The 19,165-nt window shown below is 42.2% G+C and overlaps 1 protein-coding gene across 1 annotated transcript; it reads left to right on the top strand.

The window, feature by feature from the left end:
- Positions 1–1,165: 1,165 nt before the first annotated feature.
- Positions 1,166–19,165, top strand: arsj (arylsulfatase family, member J). Its single transcript, XM_074662471.1, has 2 exons — positions 1,166–1,919; positions 15,824–19,165. Exons 1-2 carry the CDS (start codon positions 1,609–1,611, stop codon positions 17,217–17,219), a joined length of 1,707 nt encoding a protein of 568 aa, XP_074518572.1. The 5' UTR covers positions 1,166–1,608; the 3' UTR covers positions 17,220–19,165.

Here is a 19,165-nt window from a genome sequence, read left to right as displayed (position 1 = left end):
TCTTCTTGTAATTTTCAGCTGGGATGGGATTTATATAAATTTTTGTGAGATTATTGCCTGATTCTTCATTCTCCTTGGTTCTTCATTCACTATTTGAAAAAGTAAGAATGGATTTTAAAAAGATTTAGATTACCTGACTTGTTGTTTTTGCAGCCCATACATCACTCATCCCCTGTGTACTTAGATTTCAACGAGTGGGATGTGAAATGCATCTGCCGGCTCTGTTTTTCTAATCTATGTGTCTTTTCTCCAGGGCCAGTACATAAATCAGATGCCCAGTGTCAGAAGTGTAAATCCAGAAAAGAAAAACAAAATGCTCGACCCACCAAGGAGCTGGACTGAAAACTGGTCTGACAAATCTATTGAGCAAGGATACACAGTCAGTGTGTGACTGATGGCTGGAGATAAAGATGGTAATGTACAGGATTTGCTGTATTCTATCATCATGTCTCAGCCCTAATAGGCCAAGACCTTTGTTAATCTTTGATTTAAAAAAAATAAATAAAAAAGGTAAAAAATAACAGAAATCTACTGTTGTTCCAATAACCACTAGGATTTGTCTCCAAAGGCAAGTCACCCCCTACAAAGCCTCATGTCAAAATGTTTTTCATGATTTTTAGAAGACTATTTTGACTCACAACATTTTGAGCCTCTATTTCTTATCTTGCAATATGGAGTTTTTTATTTCCCCCTTTCTGGACCATTTTTTTTTTTTTAACCTTTAATCTGGATTCGAGTCCTTCAATGGGTTTTAAACTCTGGATGCTCATGAAGCACATTTTCACATCATGCTTGAAATAAGGACATCAGCTCTAAGAGTTCTTGAGTTTCTGCAGAATGTATGTAGCTTTAGGGAGTAGCACATGCACAGCCCACGTGCTTTAAGTAGTAGTAGACTTTAGTTTGTGCACCTGTCAGAAAATATAAGTGTACACCTAATATAAAACATGTCTAATTCAGTGACATAATTAAAACGTTGTAAGATCAAAGTTGGGGGCGAATGATAAAATTGTATGAAACTGACATTAAATTAATACTAAAACTCTTCACTTATTTATAACACATGCCAAACGACAGCTGTTCGAAGTGTTTCCTCTGACACTGAGGTTTTCGAGTTGTTCCTGAATGCACCGTCGTAGTAGCTATTTGAGCTGCATGAAGCAGAGGACGGACACATGGACCTGCCTCCTCCTCACAGGCTCGATCCACAGTCTGTTTCATTCCTCAGTGAGCTCTGAGAGTGTGTCAGGATGGAGGAGATCTGCTGCTGTGAACTCGGTGCACCGGCTTCTGCTTCGCTGTTTGTAAGAGCAGAGGAAACTCTGTGCGCCTTGTGACAAGAGTGGATAGATGCAGAGACAAACAGATCGTTGTCTCACCTGTGCGGGTGTATAGAAGCTAACAGCTGTTCAGGAGATGTATTTGACTGTTTCTCTAAAGTTTAAACCTGTCAGCGGACTCTGCGCAGGAGGGAAGGACTGAACAAGATGAGAACCCGATCTCCAAGCGCCTCTGCGCCCCCCGATCATGTGCACCGTGCTCCGGCCCGCACACACCGGCGCACCGAGCAGCAGTGACCGCGCGTGGAGCTCTGAGTCCGGCTGAAACATGTTCATCCTGTGGGTCCCGCTCAGTCTGTTCCTGAGCTTCATCATTTCTCAGACGTGGAGCGTTCAGTTGTCGTGGGAAAACTGGAACGCGCAGCAGAGGAACGGAGGGAATGAGTTCAACAAGCCGAGCTCTCAGCCGCACATCGTCTTCATCCTGGTGGATGATCAGGGCTTCCGGGATGTCGGGTACCACGGATCAGAGATCAAGACCCCGACCCTGGACCGGCTGGCAGCGCAGGGAGTCAAACTGGAGAACTACTACGTGCAGCCGCTCTGCAGCCCGTCCAGGAGCCAGCTCATGACCGGCAGGTACGGGCAGGTTTCTGAAGTCTGGTTCTTAAACAGAAGATCTTACTTAAGCTGAAAAACATCAGTATTAGGGTAAAAGATCCCTACGAACAACTTTTATTTTTATCTGCTTTAGAGAGCAAATTCAGTCTTTAAAAACTGGGTCAATTCAAGAGGCTGTGTGATAAAGTCAAAAGTTCTCCACCCTCATTAAGCGTTTGTATTACCCATTTTTATTCAGTTTGATAATAGAAATGACGTTTTTGACAGGCTAGCAATGATTCACTCACCTAGTGAGACCTTCTTTCTCTATCTACCTCTACTTTCCTGGATTCAAGAGACAAAAAAAAATCATCCTTACCCCAAATATCCTTTCTGACCAAAGGCTGCAGAGAAGAGTCTTCCCTTTAAACCAGCTCTAAGATGCTGTAACCAGGAAAACTGCAACACAGCATAAGCAACCTTTAAAAAAAAAAAAAAAAAAAAAAAAAAAGAGTTTGTATCATACACATTGTTAAAACAGACAATCCAAAGGATGGAGGTCGTGGCTTTCCTGACAATGATTATTCTTTCCAACTGTAAAATGAGAGAATGTGCAAAGACTGTAAAGACATGTTATGGATCCATGATCTTGCATTGTCTTTGAATGATATCAGGCTGCGTGAATGACTCCCCATATCTACACAGCATGACTTCTGCAGATCTGTTTGATCCTTTTCTGCAGAGGTGCACTTCTTCGACCTGAGCTAAGGGTTTGCAGAGCAGCTGAAGCAAACAATCCCTTAACCTGCATGCTCAGCTTGTACCAAGTGTGTGATATGATCAAAAGCTGCAGGCAGGGGTATTAGGAAAATCATGCACCTTACACAGATATCCTCTATGGCCTTAGTTCTTTTAATCTTAATAGCAGGAATATCTTATTGTTTGATTGAAATAAACCTCTTTAATCCATCTGCAGCGGAAAACTATGATTCTTCAACGTGCAAAAGTTGCATGAAAAGTTTTAGAATTTATTATTTTCTTCAATGTCAACATAGTCTAAAGTCAGCTTTTTGCATTTGCAAAGTTTCGCTACACACTGGGAGTTCTATATGCTGTGGACTGCTTCAAGGCAAACCTCTAAATCACAGGGGAAAAAAAGTCATTCTAGTGTTACTTCCTGCTCTTTTAGTAAAAATGTCTTTCCAGATGAACATTACAGTTTATTAGAAAGCATCAGCCTGAAACTTTGAGTTGGGTTACGGAGAGCAGAAGTAATGATGCAGTAGCGTTGTCAAACCTGCTGTATGTGTATGGAGGAAGCTGTAACAGGATCTCAGCGGGTGATACAGCATCATGGGGGGTCAGCTGTGGATTTTTAGTGTTCTTCACATCAGCAGTTTCCTCTTACTGTACATGCAGCTCTGCAGGGTTCCTCCTCCTACTCCTCCCACCTCCAACATCTGCTCCCCTCCTCTGCTGAAACGAAGGAGGCCCGCTGGGCACCGTTGTTTGTTGGCAGGATGCCGAGAAGATAATGAGAAAAGTGCAGCCACCTCCTCCTCCTCCGAAATCTCTGAAAAAAAGTTGGCTTACATCAGCACATCCATGTGGAAGTGCAGGTGAAGGTTTGATAATGGATTCCTGGAAAGAGTTAAAGTGGGAGAGCGCCATACGCCTATGTGTTAAAACATCAGCTGGATCATCACTGCAGCACTCAATGCTACTATTTTCTCTGGCACTGTTGCACAGACCTTTAGAGCCAATATCAGTGTGAGTAAAGGACCACATCATGAAAGGAAGTGCTTCAAAAACCCTGATTTTAGTCTTTACAAGCTACCAAGTAGATCTGTTCAGCAGACCGTTCTCTGTTTTTCTGCACCATAATTCAAATGGTCAGGTTGTCTTTGTCAAAATACTAAACAGACCACACTCAAGCCTGTCCTTGATAATATTGCGACTTCCAATGAGAGTATCAAGCTATCATCCCTGGACTCAAGGATAAATCACCATATTGTGAACTCACCTGAAAGTCTTTGAGAGAGCAGAGTCTCTATGAACCGTTGTTATCTAAACTCAGAGTGAAAATAAAACCCTGGCGTATTTGCAGAAACAGTTGTGAGCAGCCGCTGTTGGAACCGTAGCAAAGCACTTTTAGCCTTCCAGGAACAGGAGCTTGGGAAGCGATTTCCACGCTGTCCGTCTCCTGAGAAACTCACAGCATCAGAAAAAACCTCACTCTGTTTTTTCTTTACCCTGCTCTGATGAGATTAGAGGCTTAGAGTCAGAAGTTTCTTTCAAGTCTGGAGTTGTTTTGGCCTGAAACCCCTTTGTGCTCCTGCTGATCCTCACTGATGAAGAGAGGTGGATTTGCAGAGGCGAGGGCAGAGCTGGGGGTAGCAAAAATGTCAGATATGTTCAGAGAAAATTACAGATGACGGGTGAATTATGTGCAGATATTTTCAAACTTTCTCTTGTTTTGGGTCCTTTATAATTAACTGAACTGACTTCTGGATGTCAAAGTTGACTGCTCTGCATCTTTAGAGCCGTGTCATCTTACCTGCCCAGGCAAATCCTGCATGTGGACTTTGTTTGAGCATTCCTGACGTCACAAACACACTTGAAGTCTTACATCAGGAGAAGAATCTGTGACTTTTTCTGAGTTTGTTCAGCAGCACAATAAGACTTCAAGTAGTACCCCCAGGCTAAAGCTGGGCTCTATTTCCATTTCAGACGGTACAATCTGAACCACACATGGTCTTAATCTCATCCTCATGGTTAACCTCATGCAGCTTTGCCACCGGCTACAGGTGTTAGCATTTTAAAATTGAGCTCTTCAGACAGCCACGAGAGCTCGATGTGAAAAAAAAAAAAAAAAAAAAAGAATCGGTAAGGCGAGAGATTTTGTTTTCTTTCTGCGACTGCAGCCTGCGTCGCCTGTGAAAGAAACTTCATGTCAATGACTATATGATGTCTATACGATACTATGATGAACAAAGACGTCCTTCCTGAGCTGCAGTAGTTAAGTCCATCTTGAGTTGGTAATGCAGCAGTAGCTAAATTATTATCTGCACTGGGGCACTTAACTTTTAATTTTCTAATTACAGCATTGTACTTTTATATATTTTTTGAAACTTTGACTGATGAGCCACATTTAGGGTAACTGCCCACATCATCTTTTGGTGAAATCACATTACACCAATTTTTGTGGAAAAAAACAAAATATTTTAGTACAATAACACTACTAACAAACACCTAATAGAGAAGTCATAACACAAATAATCAAACTTCCTGTACAAAGACCAAGTTCAGTTATCATACTTATTAGGTCTTACTTATCCAAATAGGAAGGTGAATTAAAAAATGCACATCAGACAAAAGCTCGGGTCTTAAGAGGTTAGAGCTAAAAAAAAAATAAAATAAAAAAAACTTCAATTTTTCTCACCGGTGTTTTAAAATAGCCCTATTTCCGCCTAAGTCTGAAAATCTTTTGGCTGCTGTCTCTTTAAGGCTCTCTGCGTCACAAACCCTCCTCACTTTGATTGGCCAGCCCTCTAGAGGCCTGATGGTGGACAGAGCTATGGGCTGACCTTGGTGTTGGATGCTGGCTCCTCATGATTCATGAACCATTTATTAGATCCTTGTGATGGCCTCATTATTTAAGCAAGTCCTCTAAAGATCTTGTGAAGATCTGGTGCTATTTATTGAACAGAGCGTTTTGATTGGTTAACAGACAGATTTAGGGTTTTTCACAGCATATGAATATGTAGGGGCTTGAAAATATGCACACATTCAATCTGATCATTCAGCGTTGTTTTTTTAAAATCCATGATTACAGCATGTGAATGCAGAATTCACGCTCTTTAAAAGTATTGCGGTCTGCATTGGAATTGCATTCATTCTGCTGTTGATGCTAACTAAGCTAACAAGTAGAATACTTCTATGTCATCACGGATGTACTAATGACCATAGTTTGTATCCTCCTGAGAAACGACAAGCGAAACATACCCTTTCTTTACTTTTCTGCACTTCTGTTGTCAATAAAAACGAGGATAAGGAGTGGCATGTTGTTGGCATACTTCTGAGGAGACAAGCACATGCCGTTGGCTCCTTTGCAATACATTGTTGGCTGTCTGGCCAAATTCTGCCGTACGCTGCTGATCTACCGGCCTTTAGTGTGGCTACTTTTTAATCTGCTGGAGCTCTTAGGAATGAAGCTTCAGATCTGCAGAATGATCTATCGTAACTTGAAAAAACAGGTGATGAAGAATAAGCCGAGGGCTCAGAGATCAGGGTCACCTTTTCGCTCAGAGCAGATCCTTCTCACTCCTCCGCCTACTTACTCACACTCCCCATCTGTCCACACTTATCTTCAACTTGTCTTCACCTCTCACTCACCCTTCTCTTGTTGTCTCAGTCATCTGTCACCTCCCCGTTTCCCCTCTCACTCATCCCCCTGGGGTCTGGGTTGTGCAAAGACGAACCAAACGATGAATGAAGGTTGAAGTTGTGGATAGAAAGGTTTCTGGAGGACTGTGGTTTCTGACAAAGAAGTCTTGAAAAGAAAGGATCTGCATTTCCTGCTAGAGTCTGTTACTAAGGAGAGGTTTGCGCTGAGGCGAAAGGAGAAACCTGAAGCTAGAAAGTCAGAGATACAGAGGAAGTAAATGAAGAGCCTGCCGAAAGAACAAGCTAAGTAAGACGAACCACTCCAGGGCTGACTTTGATTAAACGCAGCGCTGCAGAGTTCAGGCTGCTTATTTGAACCATATGCTGGGAGGACGTGGAGCAGGAGCACGAGACCAGGCCCCGGTCTGGGCAACAGGTTTACTCGGGGAACCTCCAGAACCTCAGTGGCTGCAGCAGTGGCCAATGCACTTGTCTTGCGGGACTTAGCAGCGATTCGAGTTTAATGGAGTGTGTGATTTGTTGGCCTTGTGGCTCAGGGGTTGTACAAATACGGCCAGAAAGATATCGTGATTGCAGCAGCACTGAAGAACATAACTCTGCTTTCTACATGAGGAATGAAACAACACTCCTGGTGAGATAAGATAAGGAATCCCAGAAGTCTTTTCCTGTATTCACGTGGCGTGAACCTTGTGGGACACAGGTTGCAGAGATGTTTGACCTCAGAGTTTTTTGGCCCCTTTGCTGCTGCTGCTTTTCATGCTCTGGTTGGTTTAAAAGAACCAATAAATCAGTCACGTTGGACATGTGGAAGAACCACAGGGTAGAGGGAAAGATCTCCAGAGGGCAGTAGTTACCACAGTCATTATTTCAAGGCCTCATAAATACTCAAGACCTAGAACTGTCCTTCAGGTGCCCCAAAACCTGCAAAGTCAAAGCCTGGTGCTCCCGTGAGTCCCTCATATGTCAAGAAGAAACAACACAGGGATACCTTGAAAGTCTTCTTGCTCCACCTTGTGCCGAGCTCCTTCAAGACCTGGGGCAGTTTGACAGATTTGTGGAGGGATCACAGACTGCACTTAGCATGACATTCCCATTACACGGCTGTAACCTTTCGGTATGTGAACACCAACGAACCTGCAGGAGAAGGAATGGGTCAGAGTCTCACACACATGCATGTCTTAATAAATATGAACATGTACGGTATGTGGTTTCCATTATTCTTCATTTTCCACTTTTAGGCTCACATGCATTCTTTTCACTTTGCGTTCAGTGAAGTCTTTATCACAACGCTCCCGTGGCATCAGTACAAAGAGTCTGACAAACACAAATAAATGGAAGAAAGGCCAGATGTAGAAACTGATCCTTATATAAACGGAAAGAACACATGAGAAGATTGGAGATAATGGAGCGTGGAACATCCAGAAGTCATTTAGTGGACATTTATGTGCTGTTAACAAGGCGAAATTCAGCGTGTAATACGCCTGAGGAAAGAAGGGCTGGGCGTCGAGGATGGATTTCCATAAAAGGATGTACGCAAGAAGAAACCAGAGTGTCTTTTTGTCCTAATGTCTGTACAGTGATCTCTGGCCATTCTCTGCAGACACAGGACATTAAGAGGAGCCGCAAGCTGAGCTAACGCTAACTGTGTTCACTAAGATTTTACTGTAACAACAAGTAAATCCTGTGATTAGGATACAGCAGAGTATGGTTGAAAGCATAGGCTGCAAGCTGAGCTGCCCTCAGTGACCTTAGCTTTAGTTATAGGTTAGCTTTCTATTTGTGTCACATTCTACACACACACATTTAACTAGAAAAGCACTCAGAAAGCGCAGACCTCCACCAAGCATATTGTGATTGTCACCAACACTTTAGTCCTACTTTAATGTTATACTCCCTTTCAGCAGACTGTCTGCTACAATTTGGTGTTAGTTGCAGGTTTGTACAATAATTTGTTACCTGACAGTGTTGATAATTATGATGACCCAGTACATATTTCATATTCCGGATCTTAGTATCCAGGATATCGGCAGGATCTGGAGTGTACTTTTACATCTGTCAGAAATTATGTTGACCTATTCTTGTATTGTTTTGCAAAGCAATCCAATCATTTATAGTGGAGTTATATACACATATGGTGAAAATGGCCCTATCTCACAATGATAAAGAATCCTTTAAAAATAATCCTGGATCCAGACAGTGATCCGGATCACCTCCAAAATTTAATCACTTCTTCCTTATCCCATTTAGAACATTTCCTGAAAATTTCATCAAGATTCGTTGGTTACTTTTTGAGTTATGTTCACAGACAAACAACAAACAGACAGATGGGCAAACTCCCAAAAACATGACCTCCTTGGAGGAAGTAACCAGGAGCTAAGCTGTCTCCGGTATCTATTTGGTGATTCATGTTATCTTATATAATTTAGAGGCTTGTACCAGGAAGTGTAAATTGGGAATCCAGGTGTGCATGGTATTTTATAGGGACTACGCCAGCTTTGTAAATACATTTGTTGTTTTTCATTTTCATTCTCAATAACTTATATTTCTGTTTGATCAATAAGCAACCAAGATTAATATGATTTCTACACAGGGATTCTGTGATAACAGTGACTAAGTAACCTTTTGTAGAGTTTTTAATGCTGGCAAAGAGAAGGACTTGCTGTGGTTGCAGAAATTTTCCTGATCTAATCGCGCAGTAAATGAATACCCATCTCACATGCCTGGCCAGAGTCTCTCATCACTCAGCTTGTGTGGAAAGTTTGGAGTGATTAAATCAAACATGATGTCTTAATAAATGCTCTTCACTTGTTTTATTTTTTGGTTTAATTTGTTTTTTTGGACCAGAGGAAATGAACATCTTTGATTCTTTATTCTTAAAAGAGCACATTGTCCGTGCCAGGGTGGTTGATTTCTTGTCATTGATGTTGTCATCCTCCCCACAAACACACGTTGCCTTCATTCTCATCTCCTCTCAGTTCTGTTCATTTATACGTTGTTGCCTAATGACAGACCAACAATGCCCTCTCTATCCCCTGGTGTGCCCGCTCTGGTTGGGTTTCAGAGTCCCCCCTGCCTAAACCTCAGAGTGACAAGAAATACTTCTCTTCGCCTCATGAAACTGAGACCATGGGCGCTGTGGTCTCGTTCTGAATTCAGGGACCTAACCTCAGTGAATGGAGGTATCAGATTCCAAAATGTTCTGCGTTATTACTCTGATGAGTTTAACATTTTGAAGATCCTGGGAACTGACATTAAAATCCGTGGGAATCTTCGTTGTAAACATTACAACTTCTTGATTTGACTCCAAATGTTTTGGAGGCATCAAACCCAGATGGCATTTTGTTTGAGGAAAGCAGAGTGCAGAACACCCGGTGTGATTAACCCCAAAAAACAAACTGATACATCCAGGATGGCCTTGCCAACACTTAGACTGCTTCCTGGTTTACAAACATGATTGGTGCAGAGTCGGTTTTCATTTTGGCTGCAGAAACACAAAACTGATATTATGACGCATTAATGTGGGGACTTTTAACACCTGTAGACTTATTTATGAATCAATTTCTGTGAAATATAACACTCAAGAAAAGTGATGAAATAAAAAGAAATAATTAGAGAATGACCATTTCCTCTCATAAGAAAATGTTCTCAGTCAGTAAAACATGAAAACCAAGCTGTGTCAGTGTCTGCAGAACTTTCCAATGAACACAGGACTAAAAGAAGGCTGAGCTGCTGCTAGCTCGCCATGAGGCGCCAAACTAGTTTTGAAGATTAGTGATATATATGATTTGTAGGTCATCTCTTATAGATATTGCAGCACCAACTCTCTTTTTTTGCAGTGACGATCATTTTTATTCACAGAGGCAAACAACAGCAGTACAGTGATGCTCTGCTATAGGTACATTTAACTCTAAGTATGTGCTTTATGACAGACTGTGTTCTTTTAGGTTATTTTAACAGGTTTAGTGAGTGCAGAAGATGTGCCATCTTTTATGAATCAGGCCTTGATAGTTCACAAAATCAGCTCCTCAAACAGGTTGTCTTGCTGATAATTTCATGTATTTTAAGTGTCAACCTGTTATTTCATATTTTTAGCCAGAGGACAGCAGCAGTTTGCGGTGAAATGACTGGGAGTGTCAAACTTTGACCTTTATGGGTGGAGTGTCCCCAGCTTGGCCCATGGTTGAACTCCCAACATAGTGTATGTTCATTCTTTCTTTATTACAAGCTTAAGAGCCACGCAAGACAAGACAAAAACAGAATAATCAAGAATAACTAACGCAACATTCACAACATACAGCTGGACACAAATAAGAGTTAAATCTATACATTTATTGAACTTCTAAAATCTACAGTAAACCAATAACAACATTATTAAATGAAACAGTCATAAAACCAATGGATCAATTACAATGATGTAGAGGTGAGGATTTAGAGGCCTCAAATGAGAACCAAAAGGGCTGGGTCTTTGCACCTCTCTAAATAGTAAAAAAAAAACAAAAAAACAATTTTTTCAGGGCTGCTGCGATTACCTATAACAGCCAAAGTACGCCAGATGCTTCCCTGCTCTGGCAGGTTGCAACAGATACGCAAGCATCCTATTTTTGTGCTGAAGCTGTGATGCGTCAATTCCCCGTAGGGCAGATCACATTGGACAGGAAGTCATGCAAGGAAGTCTTTTTTTTTTTTAACCTATTTCCTCTGATTAAAAAGAAAATCCTAACCTGACACGCCAGACAAACAGTTTTATATATCAGCCATAGGAATATTTCATTAGTCCATCTGGGTAGCAGCTCTTTTGATTTGATTTCAGAGACGGGACCATAAAAAAAATCAGCATCTGGTGATTGGACGTCCATTCTGATTGACACACTCACCACAGACCAATCCTCATCAAGCCACACCATGATGCAGCTTATTTGCGCTGCTGCTGAGAAATAACAGACGAACAACTACAGGAACAGGAGAAAAAGCTGTGATAATGGCGTTAGACGACTGCTGCTGATTTTGTAAAGTTAACTTCAGAATCAAAGAAACGCTGACAAGTACGAAAGTCTGCTAACGTCATGTCTTCCTGTCACTTCCACAGCTCCCACAGCTCTTCCCTGATTGGGCCGGTTAGAATTTAGCCAATTGAAATTGTTGGCCAATGGAGCCTGGCAAGATGGATCTGCAGGATTTCAGGAACTGAATCAGGCAGCTCCATCTATTCTGCAAGGTTAAAAAAAAAATCCAGCCTTCAGAATAAAAGCCTAAAACAGTTCCAGTTCTCAGCATAAAGAGTATAGGCACTTAAACCATGAATCACAGACATAACAAAACACAAGAATGCTGTCTAATACCAATGACAATTTAACTGGTCATTTGCAATAAGTGTTAACAAGGACACTCAAGACGAGGAACTCTTGAAGCCAGTATAATTACCCATGCACCTTTTGTTCTATTTATAAAACTTTAAATACAACAATGGAATTATCTGAATACTCGTGGAAAAAACAGCAATCATCTTCAACAAATGTGACATCAGATGCTTTCTCCTCTCTATAAAGCTTCTTCATCTCACCACTTGGTCTTGAACTCTGTGTGAGCTGGTCCAGAATAGGCACATTTGTTGAAATATCTTTTATGTGTGGGAAACTGAAAATCTCTCATTATGACACAGAGGTTAAATAAACTTCACCAAAGTGAAACAGAAGCATCCATAAAGTCATAGAAATACGAGCTGATGGTCTGCCCAGCTGTGCGACATGCCTGGTAGTTAGTTTGTGAATTTTCAGTTGCACCCTGGGATTTTATGGCAGTATGTGCACTGCTCTCCGTATTGTTCCTGTGCAGAAGGTTTTCACTTGTAAATCACTGAGTTTATTGCTTTGTTTGGAACGTCACACCCATCACTCTGTAGTGTAACCCTTATAGGACTCGTATTCTCAGCGGGCAGCGGAGGTTTTCTGGGTTTGACCACCTTCTGGATCTCCTCCAGTGGAGTCCTACTCTCCTGAAACTCAAACCAGGCTCTTATTTTCTCTCCTTCCCTGGTGACAGTTTGATGGTACACGGCTAACCTCAAGGGAGAGCAGGGGAGGGGCAGATGAGGGGAGAAGGGGAAGAGGCATCTGGCGACACTAGTCCCAACGTCTCCTGGGTATCTTGGTTTCACTCAAAGCAGACGGACAGAAATGAAGTCAGACCTCAGTCTGCTCATCTTCTAAGAGCATCTTCCAGGGTCTGAGCTGGGTTTCCTCCCTGTGGGACCTGAACGCAGTCAGTCATAGTCTTGATGATCACAAAGCTGGCTTGGCTGATTCAAATCAGACTTCTAATCCCAGAGCTAAGTTTGATTTGATTTGATTTAGAGCTGCAGAAAGTAGCTCAAGGTTCAGTAGAAGGTCTGGGACTCCTCTGTAGAAATCTCACTTGTGCTGGACTTGTGTGAACCAAAGCGGCTCACTTTGAAACTGTCATTATCCAGCATCTCGACTTGCATGAGATAACTTCCATTATATCAACCAATATTTTGACATAGAACCAAATTGGAAACAAGTTCTGTAACACCTGAAGTAACAGAAAGTGCAAGGAGAAATCTTGAACTGAATGCCAGCTGTCAACTTTGTAACCTGAGCCTTAAAAAAAAACACCTCTTGAACAGTGACAGAGGAGGAGAAGCCTCAAAACAACTGACATTATTGGTTGTCTGTGGATCAGTGGTAATGGGTTCTCACATGCCCAGAGAGATGATAGCATTTTTGACTAACATTGACTTGGACATCATCAACGTACAGGATGGTTGATCAGCATTTACTACCAACAGCTGTGATTTCATTTTAGGTAACCAGTAGCCCCGAAAAGGCTATCTAGGTATGCCCCGTTTTAGTCATGGCAGTGCCTCATTGTGGTCCTAAATACTTAAGTTCCCCATGTGTCCATTTGATACTAGGGGTGTAACGGTACATGCATCCGGGCCGAACCGCTCCATAAGGTCGTTCGGTTCGGTACAGTGCTGTATTCGAATGAGTACAGTAAGTTTACGTTAGCCGCTGCACATGGCTCTTTAATATTCACGTGAGTACTCGTCTGTGATTGGCTGAACAGGGAAGGCATTTTAATATTCATGAGGAAAGTGCTCTGTGATTCGTGCTTTGCGATCATATGCACATCATGTGGACATGACGTCTCACGGTGAGCCAATCAGAAGATGAATATCAAAGAGCTTCCGTGGCCACAGGAGCTTGTGTCTGAACTGTGCATCATGGCTGCTGCTAACGACCAACCGGAGCTTGAAGAGCCTCCCCCCTCGCTGTATAATGGCAAGTTTTTGGTTTAATAAACATGCTAAACAAGCAAATGGTTTTGCGTTGTTCCATACTGTACCGAACCATGACCCTAAAACCAAGGTATACCGAACCGTGATTTAAATGTACATAATTGAGATGAGATGATACTTATGGTCCCTCACTCAAGGTTGAGCCGACACTTCCAACATGATGACCTCCATCTGTGGGCTTCAAAGTACCTCCCCCAAAATCCAGAATCTAGTGGATGATGATGTCACTGATACTATAACCATGTTTTATACAGCCTGTGGTTATGACAGGTAGCTTGTTTTTACGTTTATTTCTTGTTAATTTTCTGGCTATGTGGGAGATACAACTTACGTAATTAGTTTGGGGTTTTGAACTATTTTTTTCACTCTGTGGCAAGGCAAGGCAAGGCAAGGGAAGTTTATTTATATAGCACATGTCAGCAAGGCAATTCAAAGTGCTTTACAGACAGAACAAATTAAAAGAAAATTCAATTGAAAAGCTGATTACAATTAATAAGATACAATAAAACAAAATAAGATTAAAAAAATAGATTTTTAAACAGATTTTAAGATAAAAATATTATTATTATTATTATTATTATTATTATTATTATTATTATTATTATTATTTTGAATAAAAGATATTAAAATGAATTGTCGAAATGCTCTAATAAAAGGCAGCTGTAAAAAGGTGAGTCTTCAACCTGGATTTAAAGGAGCTCAGAGTTTCAGCAGACCTGATATTTTCTGGCAGTTTGTTCCAGATATTTGGAGCATAGAAGCTGAATGTTGCTGTACACAGGAAGGTAGACATGTTTAGAGCAGCTGGAGCCCAGTGGTAGCGTCAGCTCTTGTTTTCAACACTGGGGGTTTGATTCCCAGCTGCTGTAATCCACAGTGTTCAAGTGTCTTTGGATTAGATGCTGACTCCAAGGTTTTTCAGGATTTCCTGTTGGAAACTTGAGGTAGCATCCTCTGCGACCTGTGTGTGTATAGTGAATGAATTTCTAAGACAGTGCTCTGTAACTACAGTCTATCTACAAGTTAAGTACACAATCATTTCCCATGAGAAAGTATGACTCAACAGCACGGAAAGATCAAACATAGTTTTTGCAACTTCTTCTCAGAAATCTTTGGAGTTCTTTGGAAATCTCAGAAACCTTGACTTCAGAGACAATAGTTTTCAACTCATATTACTGTACTTAAAGCATTGTCAGGGAAGCTTTTACGTCATCAGCATCACCAAATATCTGGAGAACTACAAGTGCTGACTCATCAATGATGTGGTGTTGTGGGAAACAGAGGGTTTTGAAATTTGAGGGTGGAAACTGTTTACTCTGAAGTGATTCACCAACAATTGTTTTGAATTCCCACAGACACTCTGTAGTGTTACACAGCCATTGTATGAAAAGTTGAATAAAAGTCTTCTTACATAAGCTTTTGGACATCCTTTGTGTCTTTTTGAAGCAGTTAAGTTTATAAGTTTCATATAAGTTTCATATCAGATTTCCTCTCTTCACTCACTCATCAATAGTTCTGTGTTGTCTCACCGCCAACGCAGCTGCCACAGCGTCATTAGCTCCAGGTCACAGCTCTGTTTCCTGTCAGGGTTTGAGTGACAGCTCTTCTGTTTTTGCTCGGGGCCCCCCTCCCTGTTGAACCACCATCTCTGAACCTCTTTCTACTGGATGCATGTCTTACATTACTGTTCTGGAAGACATGAAGGAACTCTTCTGTCAGCTCCAATGTGTTTGCTTTGGCTTCAGGATAGTGCAATTAAGATTGGAGACAGATTTATCAGTGTGTGATAAATACAAAGATTCTGGATGTTACCAGACAACCTAACGTTTTTAAATCCTGTGTGAGGAGTCGTTTGAGCTGGAAACAGTGAGTCTCTAGATTTTTTATTGGCAGGATTGCAGCGTTTGGATTATTTTCTATCTCAGTACGACGATAAAGAGTCTCTTCAGTTTCAGTTATCTTTCATTGCTTCATCATAGCAAGGTTTGGGTAGAGAGACAACCTCCACGTCTTTGCAGATGGATAAGTCCAATGCAGCAAGACATAACATTAACAGTCAACAGCTCTAATATTTAACATTTAACATTGCCATATTCCAGTTTGTCAAACGTCAGTGCACCCTTCTTCTATCTGAACCAAATTGCTGATTCACTCAACTTGCTTTTTGTCACATATTTCAATGCCTCCAAAAGTGTGATCTCTGTTTTCTGTGTTGCAGGTATCAGATCCACACAGGCCTCCAGCACTCCATCATCAGAGCGACCCAACCCAACTGCCTCCCCCTGGAAAATGTTACTCTGCCCCTGAAGCTGAGGCAGGCAGGATACTCCACCCACATGGTGGGCAAGTGGCACTTAGGCTTCTACAAGCGTGGCTGCATGCCCACCCAGCGTGGCTTCGACTCCTTCTTTGGCTCCCTGCTGGGAAGCGGGGACTACTACAGTCACTATAAATGTGAAGGCCCAGGTATGTGTGGCTACGATCTGTACGAGGGGGAGGAAGCTGCGTGGGAGCAGGACCGCGGCTTGTACTCAACTGTGATGTTTACTCGAAAGGCCATCAGCATCTTAGCCAATCACAACCCTCGCAGGCAGCCGTTGTTTCTCTACTTGGCCTATCAGGCGGTGCATTCCCCGCTGCAGGTCCCTGCACGCTACCTCGAGCGCTACAAAGGTATCCCAAACCTGCACAGACGTAAATACGCAGCCATGGTGTCATGTCTGGATGAAGCTATTCGCAACCTTACGTTAGCGCTTAAACACTATGGTTACTATGACAACACTGTCATAGTGTACTCCTCTGATAATGGTGGCCAGCCATTAGCAGGGGGAAGTAACTGGCCTCTGAGAGGGAGTAAAGCCACTTACTGGGAGGGAGGGATCAGGGCGGTGGGCTTCGTTCACAGTCCACTGTTGGTGAACAAAGGGACTAAGTGTCGCTCTCTGGTGCACATCACTGACTGGTTCCCCACACTGGTGACTCTGGGAGAGGGGACAATAGACGAGGACCTAAACCTGGATGGGTACGATGTCTGGGAGGCCATAAGTGAAGGACGCCAATCTCCTCGACAGGAAGTTCTTCACAACATTGACCCGATCTACATCAAAGCCAAGAACGGTTCGTGGAAAGCTGGATACGGTATCTGGAACACAGCAGTCCAGGCTGCAATAAGAGTGGGTCACTGGAAGCTCCTAACTGGTGTACCCGGCTACAGTGACTGGGTTCCCCCTCAGACCTTCTCCAACCAGCGGCTGACCAATCGCTTGCATAACGAACGCGTCCGCTGGGACCGGGGCAAGTCTGTGTGGCTCTTCAACATCACAGCCGACCCCTACGAGAGGGTGGACTTGTCTCAGAGATTCCCTCACATCGTGAAGAAGATGCTAATGCGGCTAGCACAGTACAACAAGACTGCTGTGCCGGTACGCTACCCAGCCAAAGACCTGCGCTCCAACCCTCAGTACAATGGGGGTGTCTGGGGACCCTGGTACAAAGACGAGAGGGGGCAGGAAGTGGACGAGAGATACAATTACCTGTTTAACAACCATCTTGGAAAAAGAAAGTGGAAGAAGAAACCGATGAACAGGAAGCTGAAGAGGAGGGTTCAGGAGTAGCCTGTTCAGTTTGTAAGAGACTGTGAAGAACAGCTTTTATTTCTCAGGGATTAACACTTTGTGTTTCAGGATTATCCTCTTCATACATTCTTACTCGACTGCAGTGAATACTGTACAAGAACCAGTGGACAGACCTTTTTCTGATGCCTCAAATAGAGCCCGACTGATCTCTCTGTAGGCCAGGATGTTTGGTCTACAGAGAGTACAGCACAGATATTTTGATGCTGGAATATACACTGTTCACACAGAGACATGGGAACACATTAAAAAAAGAAATTGGTCATTCTACAAGAATAAAGTTGCAACTTTAAGACATGAAGTCACTCTTTTGCTGTCCTGTGAAGATGCAGCCCTTCAGTTTTGATTTCAGTTTTTCATCCAGGTTGGTTTCACTGAGATTTAACATCTCACTTTCATGGCTCCTGGTTCAAGGCAGTCAGCAGCGAAAGAACAAAGTTTTAGACCCACAGGGAACAAAAGCACTAAAATTTCAATGCAGTATCAAAAAAATGACATTGTGCAGAATTTGCTTCAAGGGTCATCATTTAGACTAAAAACATTTAGTGACCCCAACTCCTGTTGGTGTCGCTAAATGTGCATAGAAAAGTGCACAGTTAATGTGGTGTCAAGGAGTCAGCGGGACTCACTACCTGGCTTCCTTTGCATGTATATGCTGTACAACTTCCAGGTCAAAGTCCATGGTGCAAACCATGGAGCATGCTCACAAAGCTCAGGCCAGGTGGGTGTTGATGAGGTTTATACATGCAAGAACAAAACAGGCACATCAAAACCAAGTCCAGAAGAGACTAAGACTAGTACAGTCTTACTTAAACAACTGTAAATGTACAGACTGTCCAAACTCATTCCAACCCACAGTCAGCAGTTATTCCGCAGTGGTCTGTTCAAACTTGAGAGTCTATCAATAAAATGAAGAGTGAGGTTACGTTAGCTCTGATTGGTAGTTGACTGGCAGGACATAGCTAACCAGGATTCACTAATGTTACACATTACAGACATGCCTTAGAGCACCGGGCTGCCAGCTGCATTAAATATAAACAGATGCTAAACTACTTACAAACTGAAAGTGATTAACTGTTGTCACGCTAGCCTACAGATATGTCCGGGCTGACGATGTTGCTAACGTATAGCCGTAGCGCTAGCACTGATAAAACCTTACCTCACCATGTTGTATCCACTAAAAATTTGTCTTGAACAAAGACAATTTGTTTCGATGCGATCTCTATTGCATTCCAAAACAAATACACTTCTCACTAAAAGTAATTTACAACAGTGTGTGTGAGACTCCAGGCCAGGCAGTCCAATCAAAATAGATCCTCCTATCTTTAACAATGTTCAAAATACTTAATATGACGAGAACAGAAGCCTTTGAGTACCTCTGCAGGACCCCATCCATTCAGATCATTAAAGACATCATATACTAAAAGTCGTTTTCCATTCCAGTACAGATACTCAAGCTAATCTGTGATCAGTCAGGCTCTATCCATCAGGGAGGAAGGAAAAGATCCTCTCATTCAAACACTACTGTCATGCCCAGACACAACTGAAACCTCATGTTACTGTTAGCGGCATTCAAAGAATGTTTATTTTTCTAGATTGTGTTGCATGCTTGAACTGTTGTCACCTTGTGGATTGTTCTGTAGCTTCTTGTTTCTCTTAGAATAGAAAATTAATCTCTTTAGACAGTTGCCATAAATTTTGGTGACAGAGGAATCAAGTAAAACATAGATGTATTATGTTGATGATTGCAGCGATACAGTGTGGTGGAAACAGATGTAGGATTTATGTGCATGTGGGTAGATGTACGGTGGTTTTATAAGCACAGGCTGTCCGAAGCTTTTAGAATAACAGATTTTGTTCCCTCTTTTAGATGATGTCTGGTCTGGCACCAGGCCAACCTGAATGTAAGACAAACTAACAAAATAAAA

The sequence above is a fragment of the Halichoeres trimaculatus genome, unplaced genomic scaffold (assembly GCF_033239565.1).
Source record: "Halichoeres trimaculatus isolate MK-OKI-2021-1 unplaced genomic scaffold, fHalTri1.1 fHalTri1_scaffold_22, whole genome shotgun sequence".
Classification (NCBI taxonomy): Eukaryota; Metazoa; Chordata; class Actinopteri; order Labriformes; family Labridae; genus Halichoeres; species Halichoeres trimaculatus.
This window is presented reverse-complemented; position numbering and strand designations above follow the sequence as displayed.

Excerpts from the sequence above, each read along its gene's own strand:
- arsj (XM_074662471.1), top strand. The coding sequence starts at position 1,609 with ATGTTCATCCTGTGGGTCCCGCTCAGTCTGTTCCTGAGCTTCATCATT. Across the intron at positions 1,920-15,823 it reads AGCCAGCTCATGACCGGCAG|GTATCAGATCCACACAGGCC; the intron begins GTACGGGCAGGT and ends TCTGTGTTGCAG.